Below are 24,183 nucleotides of genomic sequence, written 5' to 3'. Positions count from 1 at the left end.
TTTTTTTTTGAGACAGGGTCTTATTTGTAGTTGAGACTGACCTGGAACTCACTATGTAGCCCAGGCTGGTCTGGAACTCACAGCGATCCTCCTGCCTCAGCCTCCTGAGTACTAGGATTACAGGCATGCACAACAACGCGCAGCTCTGCTCAGTTTCTTTACTGTGTGACCCTGGCAGAGTGTCTGGGCCCTGGATTTTGTCCTCATAATGGATGTAATAACATTAAGAGAGTTGGGAAGAGAAACTAAAACGATGCATGCAGACATAGAGCACCCTTACAGTGAATGCTCAGTGAGCATTAATTACTCTAAATGTTGTCCACTACATACCCTAGCTTACTCATACCGCCCCGGGTTCCTTCACAAATGTTTGGTCCCACTTTTCAAGCATGCACACTAACAGAGGACCTGAGTAGGAGTCAAGTTGCCATCTCCGTAGGCTTGTCTTGGAGGCTGATGTGGGAGGAAGGGAAAGGAAGCCTCAGATTGAATTCCACACTTTAAATATGCAGAGGCACTGGAATAACCTGTGAATACCATGAGCAGGGCAGTGTAGAGTCTACCTCAGCCACCACCACGACCCTGCTCAGCCTTACACAAGCAATAATGCTAACTGTGACCAATAACAAATGGGAAAGAACCATTATTCTGCGTGTATGCATTCTTCTGTGGGGATTGCATCTTGAGAATACGTTGGGCACAGAAGACATATGTCTGATAGCTTGTCTTTCTTGGGTGACTAGATTCTGTTCGAGAAGCTTGAGACAGGCATGCAGGTGTGTAGTATTGAGAGAGGCTAAGCAAGCTGCAAGACACCAGGGGTACCCAGGGCAGAGTTACCTGGAAAATGGAGGACTAGACTTTGAGGAGAGGGATATGTGACAGCGTTTCTGAAAGTTTAGCAATTACTGCATGCGAGACTGGCACTAGACCCCCAGAAATAAAGTGGAACTGGAGTCGTAGAGCAGCCTCTCTGAGGTCCCTGACTTGTGTTCTCATTTCCCACACGGTCCCATTGAACACCAAGCTCTTCCAACAAGACTGGTTCCAATCTTGTGTCTTCTCCACTCAGGTGTAGAAAGGTTGCGAGGCCAAATGGGTGTTAGTTATTGGTCTCTATCAAATGTCAACAGCTTGGATCTTGGCTTGTTTTTGCCTCATCTGTGGTGAGATTGCTGGTAGGGTAATGGCTGTAATCTCACTCTTCAATCCTTCCAAACTTCTCAGATACCCTACAGATCTGTCTTCTTACTACAAATATACTTATAGAGCAATAAACCAAGAGATGGGCAACTGATGCCTTATTTATGACTTTGGTCCCAAAGCAAGGACAAATCATGAGCATAAAAAGTAGACCTGGTGGGGGTGGCAGAAGGGGTTGATAGGCCAATCCCTGATGCTTAAAAATTCATGAATGGAGAGAAGATAGCTTTGGGATCCTGGGGATAGGGTCTCCTGGCGGAAGTGGATCTTAACTTTGAACTGGAATACATAGGGTATCAACACGATAATGCTGATTCTTGTCTAACAGCAGGAAGTAGGGACACGCTGGGCTCTGGGCTCCTGATCAGGAGACAGCAGGGGAAAAGGAGACTCTGAATCTTTGTACACCATTCTCAAATTCCTGCCCTTCTCAGCATAGAGGAAATCATCTCGAGAAATCACCTGTGAGTTGAGTCCTAGCTCTCTGATCCAGTACTCTCAGGTTGCTCTGTGGCCTTCATCCTTTCAAAAAACTTAACTTCCATTTTTTCTTCCTACACATAAGTAGTCTGAGTTGGATTCACGTAGGATGAACTATGCTGTTTGTGAGAAGCGGTACAACTCGCTCAAAACCACACGAGTGGGTGCAGAATGGGTGTAAACACCCTTTCTTGTTCACCTCACACTCAGCGTTCATACACTTGCCATAAACCCTACCAGGTCTGTGGGGACTTGGCATCTGACCTGCAGAGACAGTGGGTGAAAATGCAGTCTTTGATCGTATAACCAAGTCCTGGCTCCCCTCTCAGAACTCAGAGAAAGACAAAAGCTAAGGAAGAAATTTGATTTTCCTCTTCCAGGACCACTGAGGCAGCTCGAGGTGCCAGTTTCCCTGGGCTTTCTGAGCTTTGACTGCCACTCTGGCCTTTGATAGGCTCTTCTCTTACCTGTGTTCTATTCCAGATTACATCTTGGAACCACCGCCCTGCAGATCGGAACCCGAGAACTGCTACCAGTTCTGTACATTGCAGGAAGACTGTTCACAAGGACTCCAGTGCTGCTCTGCCTTCTGCGGGATAGTCTGTTCACTAAACCGCCCTCCAAATCGCAGAGAGTAAGCAATTTCTCCTGCCCCGTCCTGACCCTAGAACTGCCAGTGGACTCCAGCAGAACTCTCTTGCCACCACTATGACTGTTCTTTTCCTTTCTCTTTCTCTTCGTTCTCCTAATTGTTATTTGTTGTTTGTAATTGTTGTCCCCGTTTTGCCAACAGTTTCCTTCTCTTTGTCCAGGGTAATTTCCACAAAAGTCCTGATTACAAGAGTTTTCCTCCACTCCCAGACTACAAAACCCTCCCCTGGCCATGACCGCCACATCACTGGATCTCTGGCTTTGCCTCTCTAAACACATCCACAAACACCCCACCCACAGACCTCCCCTGTCCCGGAAGCCACCTTTATCCCACACTCTGCCTGGACACCCTAGCTCCAAATGCAAGTCTCATTTGCATTTTTCTGTTTTTTGCTTGCCCTCCTTTCACCAGGTAGCCAACCCCTAGCCCAGTGTTCTCAGGCTCTGGAGGCGCAGCTGCAGGGAAACTGTGGTAACTGCCTAGGTCTTGGCACAGCTCCCAGCGTGGGAAGGGGAGAGGGCCCTGGACAGAGAAAGGACCCCGGGTGCTAATGAGAGATCTGCTTCTAAATTTGCTTTTGCAAGTACATCTTTCTGTCACCCTCAGTGAGATAATGCCTTTTTCCTTTTTTCTCTTTTTATTTTTTCATGAGTAAGATGGGAAATCTTCCTACTCACAAGGCTCAACCAAGTGAACTCTCAAGAGATGCACGACAGGCGAGTAGGTGCCTGACTGTCTTGTGTTCTGCCAAATGTCCTGCCCTGAGCCAAACACTCAGGATGTGAGACAAGGTACAAGGTGATGAAATATGGGCTTCAAGCCAAGTGAGTTTAGCTCACATCTGGGCTCTATTACTCCTCAGCTGAGCGATCTCACAAAAATCGATTAACCTGTATCCGGGGATCAGTTTCCTCATCTTTAAGACCAGAATAATAGTAGATTACAGTAAACAGTTCATTAGGCTTTAAATCCTTGCTTGTCGCATAGGAACTGCTCCGTAAATTGTAGTGATCGGACAAGCACTTCTCTCTCAGACTGAGCCTTACATTAAATTCCATACCACTCGGATTCTTTGTTGAAATACAGAAGCAACAGAATGACTCTTCATCCTCATGTATTTCTCCTTGTTTGTTTGTTTTGTCCTCTCTTTTGAGACAGTGTAGTGTGATTGTGTGTGTGTGTGTGTGTGTGTGTGTGTGTGTGTGTAAAACTCAATCGCCAACTGCCCAGACTGAGCTCAAACTCACCATCTGTCCCTCTCACTCACCCCAGTGCTGGGATTACAGGTGTCAGGTACCACACCTGGTTCATCAGTTTGAAGTCCTGCACTCCCTACACCAGAATTCAGCTTGATGGTCTGCTGTGAGTGGTGAAAGTAATGGAAAGTAACAGTTGCACCTCCAAGAATAAAACTGCACAAGATAACAGTGGAAAATATTTTTCTTCTACAGAAAAAAGCCCATGGGCCTAAGGGAATAACATGAGTGACTGCCGAGGCATGTTCCCCAGAGCATTTGTAAGTATGGGGTCTGCCTGGTTTTCCTGGTGTGAGATCTGCTCTTCCAGCCTCTCCAGGGGACAGATATTTCCACAAGCGAATATGTTCCCTGGCCAGATTGCCTCCTCCTCCATTTGCTCCTGCAGGTTCTGTCTTGTATTTCCTGGAGCGAGGTGCAGTCCAGAGTAAAGTGTCCCATGCAGAGCAGCACAAAGGGGCAGTCATGGCCCAAGGGGAGGCTCCGATCTGAGACAAGGAACAGGCTCATCCAGCTGTATGGTGGACAGTGCCCTGGGCAGGGAGTCAACCTGAGCCCTTCCTGCTCTGCGTGACTGTACCTCTTGGGGATGGTCGGCTCTCTCATGTGAAAGATGAAGAGAACACCTCGCCCTGATGGATCATGAAGATTCACAAGGCCACACGGTTGGGAGACCTTGGACACAGTAAAGACAGCAAACGTTAAAGGCCGCCAGTAACACACATAATGATCTCTCTCTGGCTACTCCGTGTTCCCTCTTTAAAAAGAAGGGAGAATCATCTTTACCCCTGACCAGAGTCATAATAATGGTGCACAAAATGCAGTCCCCTGTACCTCTCAGCAAAGGAAAGAGAGTACTCATAACTTGGTGGCTTTTCTTTCAGGGTGCTTGAAAAACACTGGGTCTTAGCGTCTTGTACAAGTCCTTCTGGTGCCACCAGAATTTCCAAATCGGAATGGTGGTGTTTGACCTCAGAATTCTCTAACTGACCCTCTGCAAACAGCACGATAAATACAGGTGGAGGCCAATGCAGTGGGGAAGGAGCGCGACTACCACTTGCACCTCTGCTCAGGCCCTGGTGAGCCCATCGTGTTCCTTCCCACTACACCTTGGACATCACTGACCGCGGTGCCAAACCCTGGCCATCCATCAGTGTGTTACCACTGTTAATAATCCGGGGCTCAGGCAGCAAGAAAACGCAGAAACCATTGTGAACCCGTGATGTAGTCCCAGGTGAAAGTAACTATAGGTGGCCGGTGCAGCTACACTTTTAGCACAGTGTCCGGTTTAAATGGCTTCATACCTAAGCCATTGTAAACCCAACTCCAATCCTTTGCCCAAAGAGACTGGGCTTCGTTTGGATGGTCAGAGAAACCCTGCCATGCACCGGAGGTATCTGCTACAGGTGCAGGCATCCCTGCTCCTGTGATCTTCTGGCAGGCTTCAGTGAGGCTGCACCCTTTGTTTTTTTCATTTTTGTTTCTGTTTTTTGAGACAGGGTCTCGCTATGTTGTCCAGGCTGGACTTGAACTCATTACGTAGTGCAGGCTGGCTTCAAACTTATAGCTATCCTCCTGCCTCAGCCTCCTGAGTACTGTGATTATAGACTTCCCCTACCATGCCCAGTCTAGACTGCACCCTTTCATCTAGGACATTAACTGTCATATCTCATTCTCACGTCCCAGTGTTTCTTCTCCCTGAGGCTGAAGCCCATCCTCTGCATACCGGCTCCCCTGGACTGAACAGCGGCATTGGCTGGAAGGGTCAGATGAGGGCGAGATAACAGAACTAGGGTGAACCTAGTGTTGAGCTCTCCGAGGCTTCCTGGAGTGGAGGACTGGACAGCCCAGGCAGGCCTTGTCACCATCTTCCACCGTACCCTGGGCTCTGGGGAGTGAGGTCAAGAACTTCCGACTCTTTCACGTGAGCAAACGTTTCAGGTCCTGACACACTCATCTCATTTAATCTCACAGCAACCATACCACCCGGTTCACTCGGAGGAATTTAGAGTTGAAAGGATAGGCTCAGCCTCCACCTGCTGGTGGAGTTCGAGTCAAAACCCTAGGCTTGAGATGCCTGCAAATGTTTTTTCTTCCCAAGGGATCTCTACTTGGTCAGTTAGGCTCTCCTCTGCTGAGTGTTTTTTTGGCCTTTCCCGTTTCCGCTAAACTTTCCTATTTGTGCTTTTCCTCCTGCTTGCAGCCCAGGCCTCATCTCTCTTCATTCCCTTTCACACTTAGAATCTTCCCCTCCAAACTTGGTCTCCCTCCAAAGCCCACACACTGTCTCCCTGAACCCTGTAATCCTCACTCTTCTCTCCGCTCTCAGTGTCTTTCCCCTAATTTCCTGTTGAGCTCCTATGCGTGCAGCACAGCTCACATTCCATGAAAAACCTGGAAATGTCACCAACTCACCCCAGACAAAATCAGTGATTGTATCTTGCCACATCGTCCTGTCTTTGCTCTAACATAAACCTTACCATACTGTATTGTGTTTTCTCTGCCTAGATTGTGAGCCCCTTAAAATCAATAACTGTATCAGACTTCTTTGCCACAAGACTCTAGCCTTACACATCGCAAGAATATAATTTAACCTTTTCAAATAGAGATATCGAGAGCTGGCAAGTAGTAGATTAACCCTAAGATTTGATGAATTGTTCTCACAAACAAAATTTTCACTGAACAGTCCAGAGTCCCTCAGATATCAGTTTCCTGCTTCATATCTGCTAGGTCCATCCAGATTCATTTTACAAAATTATTTGTAAGCCGGCCTAATGCACATATGTGTTATTCCAGCACTTCAGCTGCTGCAGCATGAAGATAGCTTTGACTTTGAGGCCAGCTCGCACTACATAGTGAGCTCAAGGTAGCCCTGAAGTACATAGTGAGACCCTGTCTCACAAACACACACACACAAATTTAATTTTTAACTAATTTATATTTGCTTGTGGAAACTTCCAGTGTATGTGGAGGGGAGCTTAAGAGGATCTGTCCGTGTAAGGTCTTAGCACAGAGCAAGGGCTAAGGGTCCTGGCTACTCTGAGACTCAGTCCAGCTCCATCTTGCAGGGCATCACCGAACCTTCCCAGCTGTGTCGAAGATGAAATGAGATGACACATGGAAAGCAAAACACCAGCTTGGCAGATTGTCTAAGAAGAATGCCGTGATTATTACTTATGGCTTGTACTTCTTCCTTCAGCAAAAATACTTGTTTTATAAAAGGATAACAGTTTCCATTCCACTATAAACACTGGTTGGGTTGGTTTTTAATTTCTCTAGGATCTGTGTGAAGTAACTCCAGTTAATGAAGATGAGTGCAGTTTCTCTGCTCTTCAAAATACCATCTTAAAAGAGAACAAGGCATAGTTATGAAAGTACTGCATATTTGAAAGGTAGTGTGAGGAATCTTCACAATGAACGATCATCTCATTTGTTAGTGATCTTGAGTTCTCTACTAAGCCTTGCTGACTGTGAAATACTTTGTCTCCTAAAACTGTGTGAGTCACTTAGTTGCATAATTCTGCTTTTCTTCCAATTGTACCCCTTCTAAAAAAACTTCCCAATATAAAATTTATCACAAGTCCATTCTTACTCATCCCTTCTGTGATACCTTTCTAATCTGGCTGACTTCCTAAGGATCTGCGACCCAACGGGAAAGATTGTTCAGAAAAATCTGCAAGTTCCTTCACCCCCAGAAACTGACTAAATATGTTTCAAGGGCACGTGAATGAGGTAGGTCTCTCACAGACAGGTTGGCTTATTAAAAAGGAGTCATTGTTTTACTAATCCAAGCTTCATCTGTCCAATATTGTAGGTACTGGTCAAACAGGCTACATAAATGTACATTTATATTAATTATAATAAAATATTCAATGAGTTTTTCATTCTTACTAGTCATTTCAAGTAATCAGTTACCACACACAGAGAGTAGCTTCTACTGTAGTTGCATGTCACAAATATAAAAATTTTTTAACACCAAAAGGTCTGTTGGAAAGTACTGCTTTAAGTTATATAAAACTGATGTCTATTTAGTGATGGCTAATTAAACACCATGATGACAAAAGATTTTACAAGAGTTTAGTATTGTAAAGATTTTTTACATTTAATGTATGAGTGTTTAATTCTAATCATTTGTGAAAGGAACAAGATTCCATATATGTACTAACTGTTAAAACATATATTCTAACCAAGAAAATAGAGACACCTAGAACATATTTCTAGAAAGAATTTCAGCAAGAAGACTGCCAGCTCTAAACTCCTAGAGTGTGTAACCAGCCACAGTTAAGGAAGGAATTATATCAGCCCAGGGTTTCCAGTACCCCTTCCAGTTTACCCCAAATCTTTCTTCTACAATTTTAAGGATGTTTCTCACCAATAACTATGTGATCTACAAGGTTAATTTTTTGGATCAGGTGTTGAAGGACTTCACCAACTGTCATACTTGGGTTATGAGATAAGACTACCATTAGGCTACCTCAGACTCCTTATTTTACTGGACAAACAAAAATAATGTAGAGGGGTCACTCTGTTGGCTGTAGTAAACAATTATCATTCCAAAGGATAAATAGTATTGCTGCTAAACAATTGGGGGCAGGAATAAGACCTAGAACACAAGAAATTTCTAGGGCACTATTTCCAGAATAATAAAGATTACAGCAGCCAATATAAGAGATTGACCAAGTGCTCACATAGTTCACAAGCCTCAAAAATAAGAATTTTAAAATATTCTACCAGGTTGGGAAATAACACTAAACGGCTAGGTGTAGTGGCACTTACCTATAGTCTCAACATTTGGGAGACTGAGGCAGGAGGAGCACAGTAAGTTCAAGGCCAGCCTGGGCTACATAATGAGTTCAAAGACAGCCAAAACTACATAGTTAGACTCTGTCCCCCCTCCAAAAAAAAAAAAAGCACTCACCAGCTGATAAACTGTTTGCTGAAAGAAAAGAGGAAATATGCATGGATAGTATGAGAAAGAAGTCATACATACCAGTCATGACTTTCTGATAAGAAAAGAAGCACATATTTTCTTCTTTACTGTATCAGGTAGGTTTATAAATATAAATGTCTTCTAATGTTATCTGTGTATATTTATGTTGTTCATTCTCATTTCTCAAACATTCAAATTACGTTGTGTGTGTAGATAATGCTTAAATTAGAATTATTGTATGGATATTTTAGTGTGGCTGATAACAGTTCTACAACCAGCAAAATCTGAGTGGTGACCGACAATAAATATTTATTTGCCTTTCACATATCAGAAAAACAGTAGATGGCCAGCTATTCCAAACTGAATTTCATTGAGCTTGAATCCAATCTAAAAATTGAGCTGCGTGTGTCTGACTCTGTGTGCGTGTGTGTGTATACAAGATATTGAATCTAGGGTCCTACACATGCCAGGCAACTACTCTACCACTGAATTACATCCCCAGCCCTTGGGTCCACTTCTGATTTACGTGTCTCCTAGTGGTCCACAAGATACATTTTCTTGTGGCAAGATATAGAAGGCGAAAAGTAATACCTGGTCCTGCAAAGATATTTCAAGACTGAAAACATCCTTGACCAACTAAGCAAGAAATAGGAGCAAGTCAAAAAGTTAGGGAATACAAAGGAAGTACAATCAGTACTTGGAGACTACTGGAAGAATTTAAATATATAGTAATTGTCAATTTGATATGGTTTTGTAAGAAAAAGATAAACCTAAATATTACAAAAGTATAATGTATTTAAAGTACTGATCTATCTATTACATTTTTTAAAAGGGCATTGCTCTCTTTGAATGGCCCCACAATTTTTAGAGAATTATGATATATAAACAGAGATTACACCAGAAGCAATGGGCAGGATGCAGAAGAGCTAGAAAGATTAGAGCAGAAAGAGAAGATGGAAGGTTATACTTCTGATGTTATATTTTAAATAATATAAAAGCAGGGAAGCATTAAGGGGTTGTTCCTTGTTGAGATGGTGAGTACAGGTTAACTACTATATATGAAAGATATTGAGGGCCCAATGAGCAAAACTGTGACAGTAACAGAGATATGGTAAAACTAAAAGATGGATCATACATTTGACCTTGGCTGGAACCTGGATTCTCCTCATTGGGACTTTTACTAAGTCCCTTTATGTCTAGTCAACACATTCTTACCAGAACAAGCTCCCAACTTTAATTTAACCAAAACAAAGTGAATCCTTGAATATGTATAAGGGGTTGTTTCAATCAAAGAAGTTTTCTGCCTAGCAAGAATGCTAGTATCAACCCTGGAATCAAACCAAGGACTGTATCAACAATAATAATAGAAATGAAAAGATATTTAAATAAGAGACAGTCTTCCATCTTAACAAAAACAAATTCTGGGGAAAACAAGATGGAAAAGTCTGATAATCAACCAATTAGACAATCTGAACTGATAGCACAGGAAGTAAAAAAAAAAAATAGGTGAATGGGGCTCTAGAAATATTCAAAATAGAAATAATTTCCCAGATAAAAGACATGATTATAAACTAGAGTAGAGAAACAGATTAAAAAAAATAGATGAGTTCAGGACCATGATGGAAGCCATGAATGCTCAGCATAGGAAAGAAATAGAAACCACAAAAAAGATTCAAACTGATATCTAGGAGATTAAAAACTCTATTAAAAGTATACATAGCAGACCAACCCAATCTTAAGGTGGAATATTGGATATAGAAGACAGGATGGTGGTCAGTGACCATGAAAAGAGAGATCTCTCAAAAATATTAAGGGAGGCTGGGGATTTAGCTCAGCGGTTCAGTGGCCTGCCTTGCAAGCACAAGGACCCAAGTTCGATCCCCGGTAGCAAAAAAAAAAAAAAAAAAAAAAAAAAAAAATTTTAGGGAAAAAAAAAAAAAAAAAAAAAAAAAAAAAAAAAAAATTGTAAGGGAACATGAGAAATCAATCCATCCACTCCTAGATGACACAAAGAAAAATAATATAAGATTAATAGGAGTCCAGGAGAAAGCACAAATGACATTAAAAAACTGTTTACAGAATTAATGATACAAAACTTCCAAAACAGAGCAAAAAAACTTGACATACAGATAAGTGAGGCATTTAGGACTCCAACTAGTTACAATAAAAAAAATCTACACCTAGACATATAATAATCAAGATCCCAGAAACCCAACAGAAGTACAAAATACTACAAGCAGTTAGAGAAAAGAAACAAATTGCATGCAAAAGAAATCCCATCAGAATCACAGCAGACTTTTCAACACAAACCCTCAAGTCAAGGAGATCCTGGAGTGAGATATTTCAAGATTTAAAAGAAAACAACCTCCAACCTAGACTGATGTATCCTGCAAAATTATTTTTCAAAATTGATGGAGAAATAAGATACATTCATGACAAAGAACACCTGAGAAACTTCATGAATACCAAACTAGCACTCCAAACAATTTTTTAAAATATTCTAGAAAAAGACAATTAAGGTCACAACTCCATGAGACCCAACAGAGCAAATCCAGTAGGCAAGAATTTAAAGGGAGAGGAAGAAAAATAAAAAAGAACCAACAATAAGAAAATAACATGACAATGATGAGTCAATACATATCAGTTATAACCACCAATGTTAATGGCCTCAATTCACCAACAAAAGAGATAGACTGGCAGAATGAAAAAAGAAGAAAGATGCAACAATATGCTATATACAAGAAACACACCTACTTGAAAAAGAAGCTCATAGACTGAAAGTAAAAGGTTAGAAAATAGTTCTTCATACGACGGGAACTGGAAAAAAGCAGGGGTAGCTATCTTACTTATAGATAAAGTAAATTTCAAACAAAAACTAATTAAGAGAGACAAAGAAGGTCACTACTACATCCTTGTAAAGGGAATAATCCAACAGGAAGAGATGACAATCATGAATACATATGCACCAAACACTAGTGCTCCCAACTATACAAAACAAATATTAAGGGACATGAAGCACCTAAGGAGCACTAATACAATTGTAGTGGGGGACCTCAATACCCCATTGTCACAAACAGACAAATCATCTAGACCAAAAGTCAGTAACAAAATAACAGAATTGAGCCAATCTTTTGGACAAGTGGAATTAGTAGATGTCTACAGAGAGTTCCACCCCACAAAATCAGAATATACATTCTTTTTAGCTGCATATAGATCATTCTCCAAAATAGACCACATGCTAGCTCATAGAACTTGTTTAAGTAAATGCAAAGGAATTGAAGTTATCCCATGTATATCATCAGACCATAGTGCAATTAAACTGGAGATCAGTAGCCTAAGAAACTGCAAGAACTTCACAAATACATGGAAATTGAATAACACTTTCCTGAACAAACAATGGGTCACAGCAGAAATTAAAGAAGAAATTAGACAGCTTTTACAAGTTAATGATAATGATAATGCAACATACAGGAATCTATAGGATACAATGAAAGCAGTTTTATGTGGGAAATTCATAACAGTGAATGCCCACACTAGGAAAACAGTGTTCAAATAAAGAATCTAATGGTGAATCTTAAGCTCCTAGAAAAGGAAAGAGCAAGAGAAACCCAAGCTCAAACAAAGGAGAAAATTATAAAGATCAGAGCAGAAATCAATGCAATGGAGACTGAGAGAATGATACAAAAAAAATCAATGAATCAAAGAGTTGGTTTTTTTGAAAGAATAAATGGATACATATTGAGAATATACTCCTAAGTGAAATAAATAAGTCACACATGTATAAATACCAAATAGTTTCTCTGGTATGAAAAGCTATAATTGTACATAAGATCCTAATGATATAATTGACAATGTGAAATAGGAAGAAAAGGGCTAAAGGTGTAGGGGAAATGGGAAGGGTAGGGGAAAGGTAATAAGGGAAAAGAAAAAAACATGAGAAAATGCAAAAATGGAAATAAAGTATTTGCAAATAGGGAAGGGAGGAGGGGGTGAAAGGAGGGCAGGGATAAGGGGAAAAATGAGAACCAAGACCTGTCATGTAAAAGTACAAGATCCCAATGATGAATGTAACTGTACTGTATACCTAAAATGTACCAATAAACAATGAAAAAAAAGAATAAATAAAATCAATAAATCCTTAGCCAACCCTATCAATAAAAGGGAAGAAAAGGCTCAAATTCAAGCAATTAGGAATGCAAAAGGTGAAGTCACAATAGATCCAGCAGAAATCCAGAGGGTCATCAATATATACCCCAAGAACCTGAATTCTTATAAAACTGACAACCCAAAAGAAATGGGAAGATTTATATATACTTACAAATTACCAAAGTTGAACAACGAAGATATAAAAATTCCAAACACCCCAATTACAATCAGTGATACTGAAAATGTAATTAAAACTTTACCAACAAAGAAAAGCCCAGGTCCCAGGCTTCACTGCTGAGTTCTAGATATTTAGAGAAGAACTATTGCCATTACTCTCTGATCTTTTCAATGCAATTAAAAGGGAAGCAATACTTCCAAATTCATTTCTGGAACCAAGTGTTACTTTGATTCCAAAACCAGAGAATGACCCAACCAGAAAAGAGAACTACACGCCAATCTCCCTAATGAACATAGATGCAAAATTCCTCAATAAGTTACTGGCAGTGTGAAACAGGAAAAGAAAGAGGGAGGGGAGGGGAAAGGAAATAAGGGAAAAGAAAAATCTGAAAAAAAGGAAAAAATGGAAGCAAAACTTTTGTAAATAGGGAAGGGTGAAGGGGTTGAAAGGAGGTTAGGGGTATGGGGGAAAATAAGAAGCAAGACATATTATGTAAAAGTACAAGATCCAAATGATAAATGTAACTGTAATGTTTGCTTTAAATGTACCAATATTGGCTGGGGATTTAGCTTGGTGGTTCTGCCATCTGCCCTGCAACTCCAAGAACCCAAGTTCAATCTCTGGTACCAAATAATTAAATAAATAAATAAACCCAATGGGAAAAAATAAGATACTGGCAAATAGAATACAGAGAGTCATCAAAAAGATCATACACCCTGATGCGGTCAGATTTATCCCAGGGATGCAAGGATGGTTCAACATATGTAAATCAATAAATGTAATACACTATTTGAACAGAGTCAAGGACAAAAACCACATGATCATCTCAATAGATGCAGAAAAAGCATTCAACAAAATTCAACACACACTCATGTTAAAAAAAAAACCTGCAGAAAATTGGAATAGATGGTCTCTATCTCAACTTGATAAACTACCTAGCAAAGCCAATAGCCAACATCATACAAATGGTCAAAAACTGAAAACCTTCATGCTAAAATCAGGAACATGACAAGGATGTCCACTATCACCACTCCTGTTCAATATAGTTCTAGAAACATTAGCCACAGCAATTAGACAAGAGAAAGAAATGAAAGGAATAAAGATAAGAAAGGAAGAAGTTAAACTGTCATTATTTGCTGACCCAAAAAACTCTGCCAAAAGACTTCTAGACTTAATTGACAGATTCAGTAAAGTATCTGGATACAAGGTAAACACTTAAAAATCAATATCCACCTTGTACACAAATAACAGGCTCACTGAAAGTGAAATTAGGGAAACAATCCCTTTCACAATAACATCCAAAAATGAAATATCTAGGAATAAATATAGCAAAGAAAACAAAGGACCTCTACATTGAGAACTACAACACTCTGAAAAAAGAGATTGAAGAGGATATAAGAAAATGGAAAGATATCACTTATTTCTGGGTAGGAAGAATCAATATAGTAAAAATGGCCATAGTTCCAAAACTGCTAACCAGATTCAATTCAATGCCAATTGAAATTTCAGCAGTATATTTCACTGAACTAGAGAAAACAATACAAAAATTCATTTGGAACAAGAAGAGACCTACAATAGCAAAAGCAATTCTAGGCAACAGATACATGGCAGAGGGTATCACAATCCCCAACTTGAAACTAGTACAAAGCCACTGTGATAAAAACAGCATGGTACTGGCAAAGAAACAGACCTGAGGATCAGTGGAACAGATTAAAAGATGCAGAAACAACTCCTGACATACTCAGCTATATCATCTCTGACAAAGGGGCCAACCATCCTCACTGGAGGAAAGATAGCCTCTTTAATAAATGGTACTGGAAAAACTGGATTTCAACTTGTCAAAGAATAAAACTAGACCCGTATCTTTCACCGTGCACTAAACTAAAATCCAAGTGGATTAAAGATATAAATATTAAGATAAGTTAAGTAGAACTCTTGAAGATATTGGCATAGGTAAATACTTCATGAACAAATCATCAGTTGCAAGGGAACTAGCTCAAAGAAACAACAACTGGGATCCATCATTTTAAAGTTTCTGCACTGCCAGAGAAAACACAAGCAGAGCTAAGAGACAATCTATCATGTGGGAAAAATATTTCTACTAGCTGTTCTTCAGACAAAGGTCTACTATCTAGAATATATAAAGAACTTTAAAAAAATCAGACACCCAAATATAAAGATCCAATTAAAAACTGGGCATCTGAAATGAACAGAGATTCTCAAATAAAGAAGTAAAAGCAGCAAATAAACATAGAATACTACTCAGCCATAAAGAATGAGAAATTAGATTCATTCATAGGAAAATGGATACATATGGAGGCCATACTCCTAAGTGAACTAAATAAGTCACACATGTGTAAATATCAAATAGTTTCTCTGGTGTGAAAAGCTATAATAGTACATAAGATCCTAATGAGATAATTGACCACGTGAAATAGGAAGAAAAGGGCTAAAGGTGTAGGGAAAATGGGAAGGGTAGGGGAAAGGTAATAAGGGAACAGAAAAAAAACATGAAAAATTGAAAAATGGAAATAAAGTGTTTGTAAATGGGGAGAGGAGAAGAGGGTGAAGGGAGGGCAGAGACAAGGGTAAAAATGAGAACCAAGGCCTGTCATGTAAAGGTACAGGATCCCAATAATGAATGTAATTGTACTGTATACCTAAAATGTACCAATAAACTCAATAAAAAATTTTGAAAAAATGTTCAGCATCACTGGTCATTCACAAAATGCAAATTAAAACAATGTGAAATTCCCTCACTCTAGAAAGAATGACTATTTATCAAGAAATCAACCTATAACAAATCCTGCCAGGGTTTGGGGAAAAAAGGACCCTTCTCTACTGTTGGTGGGAGTGTAGACTGGTACAACCACTATGGAAATCAATGTGGAGATTCCTCAAAAAACTAGGACTAGAGGTTCCATTTGACCCATCCATCCCCCTTCTCAATATCTTCCCAGAAGAATTAAAAGCATCATACCACAGTGATATATGAACACCCATGTTCAGAACAACACAATGTGTAATAGCTAAATCTTGGAAACAACCCAAATTCTCATAAACCAATGGATGGATAAAGATGATTACTGTTTATGCAATGGAGTACCACTCAGCCACAAAGAATAATTTTGAGATATTTATAGCTAAATAGATGCACCTAGAGGCCATAATCTTAAGTGAAATAAATCAGACACACATGTGTAAATATCACGTTTTTTTCTCTGATATGAGAAACTAAAAGGTAAATAAGGACCAAAATGTATAACAGAACTTGTGAAATTGGAAAAAAATGTTCAAATGTAAAGGAGCACAAGGCAGGGAGGGGAGGGAAAAGAAAGATGGAAAAAGAAAAAAACAGAAAAGAAACATAAAATAGAAACAAAGCTTTTATAAATAAGAAGGGAAGAGCAGAAGAGAGACGGGTAGAATGGGAAAAAATAAGAATCAGTATATGTCATGTACAGGTATAAATTCCATACAATGAATGTGATCATTATGTGTATCTAAACTATACCAATATACATAATGACAAAAAAGAATTAAAAGTAGTCTAGTATAAACATCACTTACACAACTAATCAGAAAAATTACTGTAACAGTACATTTTCAATAAATGTGGTGAATATCTGAAAAAAATAAACATCTCTGTCTCAATTTTCTCATCTGTCAGTAATGACATGGATTCTATATAATGATTCAATAATTAAGCCCATATAATTTACTTAAAATAGTGTGTGGAAGGAAGTACTTCAGTGACTGTAACTACTATTGTTGTACATTTTACATTCTGGTACATCAAGATCATTTTTTTCTCTGCTGTAGAAGGTCAAAAAATGAAAAGGAAGCAACCTTTTCCCAATTCCTTGCTCTGATGGTTCAACTTTCACAGTTAAATATATGCAGAAGTTCTGGTCCTTAAGTTTCTATGGTTTCTGCATGAGCATGGGACTCACTATCAGGGGTCTAATCAGTTTGAGATGTTCGCTTTCATAGCTGGGCACCCAAGCACTCAGTGTTCAACTCACCACCTAGTAATATTTAATCCTGGCCTCTGGGATGGGTGGGCTCAACCCACTGAAGTATTAAGACCCAAATATAACATCAGTCAATACCATGACTCTCCTACCTGCTATTTGCTGCACTATGAAGCCTGCTAAGCTGGAATTTCTTCTAGGGCTCTTCATTTTCTGCTTACAAACTACCCCATTATTGGGTGGTGTTGCTAGAATTTTGCGATGGATCTGCGGAGGTCTACAAGGTATGAAGTTAAGGGAGAAAATAGATCCAAAGACTCATTGTGAATGAGTGCAAAGGTGATGAAAAGAGTGTGCCATATAGATGAGCCAGGAACATCCTCTTCCATAACAATGCCCAGAGACTCTTAGCTCTTTGACTTAAGGTACTACTTAGTACTGTGGATGTTTGATGAAAAGGGAAAAAAGCAGATTCAACGCAAATAATTGTTTTAGAGATATAGAGCTCTTTTGTAAGGAGAATTAAAAAGCTAGAAATATTTTTAATTATAGGTTTGTGATTAAAACCCTAAAAAGTAGTTCTATTTTTTTTTAAGTACTAGGGACCAAACACAGAGGCTTTGCACTGCCTACAGCCCCAGCCCATTTTCCATCTTTTATTTTTGAAAGAGGCTCCCAGTAACTTGTACAAGCTGGGATCAAACTTATGATCCTCCTGTCTCAGCCTCCTAGAGTGTTGGGATTACAAGCATGTACCACCTTGCCTGGCTCAGTTCACAACTTAAAGAGTATGTATTGGAATAAGAAAGGGTTTGAGCCTGCAAAAATTGAGGCATTTTGAACCTGTGAACTCTGGGGATATACAGAGCACTTCAACACATGGTCTCTGTTTGGGAGAGCTTCCAATACAAATATGAAAGGCAATGCGTCACCCATAGCTTCTGTGTGTAGGCTCAGAGCACAGGGAGGTAGCACAGTCTGCACTTTCAGTCAGATTTCAAATTTTCGCCTGTGTGCCTTGGACCAGTCATTGAGCCAATTCGCCTCATTTTCCCAATGTGTAAAGTGAAGATCAGAAAAGCAGCTACTTCAGAGAGTATTTGTTAGTATAGGATAAGATTATGCATGTAAATATACCTAAATTCATAGTCTTACCAGAGAATAAATTCCAGCCCGGCTTTTCAGGAATGGAGGGAAAAAAATCACTGGCTTGCCAATATAGTCGTGATTGTAGCTATTTCAGCCACTTACCATTACCCCACACTTACCAAAAAGCAGGAACAAGAAGGGAAAAGATGGTGGGATGTGAAGGAAAAAGAGCATCACCCCCACAATTAGGCATTTGGTACATATTCTGCTTTCAGAACAGCAGCACCAGGCACAATTAACTGAATTTTGAGGTATAGGTAGTATAGTAGGTATGAAAACTGGGAAGCAAGTGTTCTGCAGTGTATATTCTAAGTGAGCAGTTAAAAACATAGGAAGATTGGAGCATGGAAATGTAGGGCAATAGTGTACTCTAATATCGTAAAGTGTGAAATCTGGGAAACCTCATCTTTTGCACAAGCTAGAGGTAGAACTTCTTTTTTCACAGTTTAGTACCTCTCCAGTCACTGCCCAATCTGGAGTTGTAAGCAATTTGCATCGCACAAGGGAACCTTACCAGATAACTCTAACTCCAAGAGAAAGGCAGGTGTCTTCCAGTGACCCTGAACGTGAGGACTTTTCCAAGTTATAGTGGGGCATTTTTAAGGGCATGTAAAGATAAGGCCGTACTGCATTCTAATCATCTCCTCTGGGAACCTCTTGATACGCAGATCCGTGTATTATGGACATGGATATTGGAAGCTGCTTTGATATTCACTTTAGGTTTTTCTACAACAAAACCTCCAAACTCTGTGAAGGTTTTTTCTTCAGTGGCTGTAATGGCAACCGTAATAACTTCAATCTTAAAATAGAATGTGAAGTGGCCTGCGTTCCAGAATACAAAATAAAGTAAGAAATCCAATCCTATCTTTATTCTTTCAGGGGATGAAGAGAAAAACTTTGAGATCCTGGGATAGAGGAAATTGGTCAGGGATCAATCCTGATCTGGGATGGAAAGAGGGAGGGTTGTTCTAATTACAAAGCTTCATGGGTGGGCAGGACTCAGAATCATTTGCTCATTTTGCAGTCAGGAAATGAAACATCAGAGAGAAAATAGTAGCTACCACCTATTGAGCTCTTACCATGTGCCAGGCACTGCACTAAGTAATTAACTTGCTGTATATTGATACAATTTTAAATCACTCTAAAATGCATGTTTATTGTTTGTTCGTGTGACAGCTGAGGAAACCAAGCCCAGTAAAGGTAATCAATCAGCTCTAGTTCATATTAAATGAGCAAAGTCTTTAACCAGACCTGACAGTCACTCCGGTCTTGATCATTCACATGTGCTAAGATCACACAAATCAAATTATTGCCCTCCCAGGCCTTCAAAATCTCCACAACAACACAGCGATTTATACCACTAAATTCCTGCCTTACCCTTGACTGTTTCCAACTCATTGGAAGTATAAAGTCAGTGGAGCCTACTACAGGGCTAAGGTAGGGCTGGTTTCCAGAAGTGTAAGATGGCATGGCCTTGGGAGTGACTCAGTATGAATACTGATCTGCTCACTGTATATTTCTGACAAATCTTTGTAGGTCCTGGCACATTGTAGGCAATAACTAAATTTTAAATGAATGAAATAGTGAGAGGTAAAGCAATGGAATAGAAGGAGCACTGAAATAAAAGGCATCCTCCAGGCTTACCATAGGAAAAAGTGACCTACATTAACCCAGGGAGATTTTTCAAAACCTATAACATAGGCTTTTTTTTTTCTTTTGCTTAAACAGGGAATCTTGAGAGGATGTGAATTTACTGGGCTCCTTTAATATACCATCTTCAGTAAAGATGTAAGAAAACTCAGACCAATTTCAGATCATTGTAAAATTACCACAATCCTTGAAACTTTTATTTGTGTGCTATTCTCCAGACCCTAATTTGTCTTTCCTGAAAAAAAAAATAAAATAAAATGGAGAGTCTTTGTGTCACCCTCTTCTTTCTCTGAGTTTCTGAATTTCCCTCCCCTCTATATGATCCAGAGAACGTCAACTGGTTCTACCCAGTAGGTCATCCCTCAATCCTGAGCCATTCCTTATGCGTGCACACAACACTGAAACCATTCCAAGCCTAGGTAGCCAGATCTGCTTTTGTTTGTATCACCTGTCCTATCACGCTGAGCTGAGCTAGTTAAACAAACCCAAGTACAAACCCATGCTCCCTTTGGACCTTGAAATTAAACCTAGCAGATAACTTCAGACAGGGTGTGAAGGAAAAAGAGCATCACTCCCACTATTATGCATTTGGTATGTATTCTGCTTTCACAAAAGTGTTTTCTAATTCACATTCCCCAGAGCCATGACCCCTAAGTTGATTAACTGACCTTCTGACCTGGTCTCTATTTATAAGTAATTATTTGTAAGTAGATATTTTTAAGGGCTGCAGTCATTAAAACTTGACTTGGTTACTGTCAGTCCTTCTGGCAGAGGAACCCTGAACTCCAGTGCAATAATTGTATTTCAGCTATCAAAAGAATGATTATCCAGACCCTGAGTTCTAAGTCTTCTAAATATAATGCTATTGGCTCAGCAGAGACATGATCTACCCAGCTGTAAGATTATCAGTTTGACCATTTAAATTCCATACCTTCTCAGGCACCCCAACTGAACCTGCACTGAAGTAGGAATGTCTGTCCTAGAATGTGTAACTGCCTTCTGCATGCCTACCCTTCCCATCTTACAGGCAAGGTCCAATCCCTCACTTGTAAATTACAACACAGCCCAGCTCAAACCAACATCAGAGGCATCGTAAACCACCAAGACCCTGAAACTAGATGTGGTGCCTAAGGAATCTCAGCAATGAGAATTTTTCTTTTTTCTTTTTTATTGAGTATATTGGTACTTTTTAAGTATACAGCACAGTTACATTCATCATTGGGATCTTGTACCTTTGCATAACAGGTCTTGGAGCAACGAGAATTTTTTTTTTTTTTTTTTTTTTTTTTTTGGTATCAGGGATTGAACTCAGGTCTTGGAGCTTGCGAGGCAACTATGTGACAACCTCTCTAACACCTTATTGTTTCACAGTTCAAAGAAGTTGTGAGAATGTCAGGAAAAGAGGGGAAGACATTGCTCATCATTCAGCATTTGTAACAAATGGCTAAACAATGGTCTTACACTCAGAAGCAGAGATATCACTTCATTAGCAGTATATCCTCAGAGTCTAGGCCTGTATTTGCTTATTAATAGTTATGGACAGGTATGTGGATCAAGAGGAATACTAGCACTAAAAATATTTGTGAGGCATGTGTAAATACCAAATAGTTTCTCTGGTGTGAAAAACTAAAAGTGCAAATAATGTTCAAGTTGTATAACTGATAATGTGAAATAGGAAGAAAAGGGCTAAAGGAGTAGGGGAAGTGGGAAGGATTGGGGAAAGGAAAGGGAAAAGAAAAAATATGAGAAAAGGAAAAAATGTAAACAAAGTCTATGTAAATAAGGAAGGGTGAAGGGGGTGAAGGGAGGGTGGGGTACTGGGAAAAAATAAGAACCAAGATACATCATGTAAAGGTACAAGATCCCAGTGATGAAAGTAACGGTACTGTATACCTGAAAAGTACCAATAAACTTGATGAAAAAAAAAATAGCTGTGAAGTTCTGCTGACACATTAAGGACACAGTGTTTCAGCTCTTAACCATACTCTAATGACCATAATATTCACAAAATTTTTTATATATTAACAGTGACAGAGGTCAAGATAAAGAATAAAAAAATAGGAAAAAAAGAGAAAGAAGAGGAGTAATATAATGGAAGACAGAAACTAAGAAAAGGAATTATGCTAAAATTAATCGAAGTAAATAAATTGGACATTTATGGAAGTTTTTTAATTTCATTGCTCAGGTTTATATTTCATATTAATTAGATTTATAAAATTTTAACTGAAAACAGAGCCTCCCAACACAAATTACAGATGACTCTCTGCAGGTACATTCCTACCTTCCATTGACAGTATGCGTGGGGCTGTCACTGTGGGTCTCTCCTCTGCATGACTTACCAAACCTGAGTTTGTTTATCACAGATGCCAGTTCATTTTCATGTAACTGGCACCAAAATAATCATCATGAAATTCTTCCATATGAAAAAAATCAATAGGCATCCAGTTCTAAAAATACCACAATGTAGGGAAAGGTCTCCAGTAATCTAGGACCTGGCAATACAGAAGCTCTGACTTTACAGCACAGAATTACACGTCTTGAGCCAAGGTAGGCCTCTACTGTCAGACTATAGGATTACTCCAGTTAGCTCCAACAGCCCTAGAAATATTCTTATCAAGCACTGAGCCACACAAATGATCCATGTATATAAGCCACCAAAGCTAGTATTCTAAGAGCCATAAACAATGGAGAAAAGTGCAGCCCACAGTGAGTCCACTCCCGGGTATTCTGGCTCAATGTCAACACTGAAAAAACCTTGATCCTGGAATATATGAACAATCTTAAAAGTATCTCAAAATAAGCAGAAATCATAGGTTAGAGTTAATGCCATATGTAGCTCCTCTCCCAGGAATTATTCCCATGCAAAAAAAAAAAAAAAAAAAAAAAAAACAAAAAAAAAACACAAAAAAAAAAAAAAAAAAAAAAAAAAAAAAAAAAAAAAAAAAGGGGGTACACTTGCTGCTACTGCCAGATGCCTCACACATCTTGGCTTTGATATATACTCCATTTTGTGCACCATTCTTGTGACTCAGCTCAGGGGTAAAGATGATTCTCCCTTCTTTTTAAAGAGGGAACACTGAGTAGCCAGAGAGAGATCATTATGTGTGTTACTGGTGGCCTTTAACATTTGCTGTCTTTACTGTGTCCAAGGTCTCCCAACCGTGTGGCCTTGTGAATCTTCATGATCCATCAGGGCGAGGTGTTCTCTCTCACATGAGAGAGCCGACCATCCCCAAGAGGTACAGTCACGCAGAGCAGGAAGGGCTCAGGTTGACTCCCTGCCCAGGGCACTGTCCACCATACAGCTGGATGAGCCTGTTCCTTGTCTCAGATCGGAGCCTCCCCTTGGGCCATGACTGCCCCTTTGTGCTGCTCTGCATGGGACACTTTACTCTGGACTGCACCTCGCTCCAGGAAATACAAGACAGAACCTGCAGGAGCAAATGGAGGAGGAGGCAATCTGGCCAGGGAACATATTCGCTTGTGGAAATATCTGTCCCCTGGAGAGGCTGGAAGAGCAGATCTCACACCAGGAAAACCAGGCAGACCCCATACTTACAAATGCTCTGGGGAACATGCCTCGGCAGTCACTCATGTTATTCCCTTAGGCCCATGGGCTTTTTTCTGTAGAAGAAAAATATTTTCCACTGTTATCTTGTGCAGTTTTATTCTTGGAGGTGCAACTTTTACTTTCACCACTCATAGCAGACCATGAAGCTGAATTCTGGTGTAGGGAGTGCAGGACTTCAAAGTGCTGAACCAGGTGTGGGAGCGGACGCCTATAATCCCAGCACCAGGGTAAGTGAAAGGGGCAGATGGTGAGTTTGAGCTCAGTCTGGGCATTTGGCGATTGAGTTACACACACACACACACACACACACACACAATCACACTACACTGTCTCAAAAGAGAGGACAAAACAAACAAACAAGGAGAAATACATGAGGATGAAGAGTCATTCTGTTGCTTCTGTATTTCAACAAAGAATCCGAGTGGTATGGAATTTAATGTAAGGCTCAGTCTGAGAGAGAAGTGCTTGTCTGATCACTACAATTTACGGAGCAGTTCCTATGCGACAAGCAAGGATTTAAAGCCTAATGAACTGTTTACTGTAATCTACTATTATTCTGGTCTTAAAGATGAGGAAACTGATCCCCGGATACAGGTTAATCGATTTTTGTGAGATCGCTCAGCTGAGGAGTAATAGAGCCCAGATGTGAGCTAAACTCACTTGGCTTGAAGCCCATATTTCATCACCTTGTACCTTGTCTCACATCCTGAGTGTTTGGCTCAGGGCAGGACATTTGGCAGAACACAAGACAGTCAGGCACCTACTCGCCTGTCGTGCATCTCTTGAGAGTTCACTTGGTTGAGCCTTGTGAGTAGGAAGATTTCCCATCTTACTCATGAAAAAATAAAAAGAGAAAAAAGGAAAAAGGCATTATCTCACTGAGGGTGACAGAAAGACGTACTTGCAAAAGCAAATTTAGAAGCAGATCTCTCATTAGCACCCGGGGTCCTTTCTCTGTCCAGGGCCCTCTCCCCTTCCCACGCTGGGAGCTGTG

The 24,183-nt window shown here is 40.0% G+C and overlaps 1 protein-coding gene across 1 annotated transcript; it reads left to right on the top strand.

Annotated features, from left to right (window-relative positions):
• Window positions 1–16,988: 16,988 nt before the first annotated feature.
• Window positions 16,989–23,838, top strand: LOC109117871 (kunitz-type protease inhibitor 4-like). The gene is made up of 5 exons (XM_019206710.1): window positions 16,989–17,103; window positions 18,637–18,814; window positions 21,152–21,161; window positions 23,324–23,416; window positions 23,758–23,838. The coding sequence occupies exons 1-5, from the start codon at window positions 16,989–16,991 to the stop codon at window positions 23,836–23,838; spliced, it is 477 nt and encodes a 158-aa protein (XP_019062255.1).
• Window positions 23,839–24,183: the final 345 nt, after the last annotated feature.

Source organism: Fukomys damarensis, unplaced genomic scaffold (assembly GCF_012274545.1).
Source record: "Fukomys damarensis isolate Sample0158 unplaced genomic scaffold, DMR_v1.0_HiC HiC_scaffold_22, whole genome shotgun sequence".
Taxonomy (NCBI): domain Eukaryota; kingdom Metazoa; phylum Chordata; class Mammalia; order Rodentia; family Bathyergidae; genus Fukomys; species Fukomys damarensis.
The sequence above is the reverse complement of the archived record's forward strand: the minus strand, read 5'-3'. Positions and strand labels throughout refer to the sequence as shown.

Bases quoted from the DNA above. Each gene is read 5' to 3' on its own strand.
- LOC109117871 (XM_019206710.1), top strand. From the start codon at position 16,989: ATGAAGCCTGCTAAGCTGGAATTTCTTCTAGGGCTCTTCATTTTCTGC. The intron at 17,104-18,636 runs GTATGAAGTTAA...CTTGATACGCAG, and splicing joins GATCTGCGGAGGTCTACAAG to ATCCGTGTATTATGGACATG. The intron at 23,417-23,757 runs GTAAGTGAAAGG...CTGGTCTTAAAG, and splicing joins CCTATAATCCCAGCACCAGG to ATGAGGAAACTGATCCCCGG.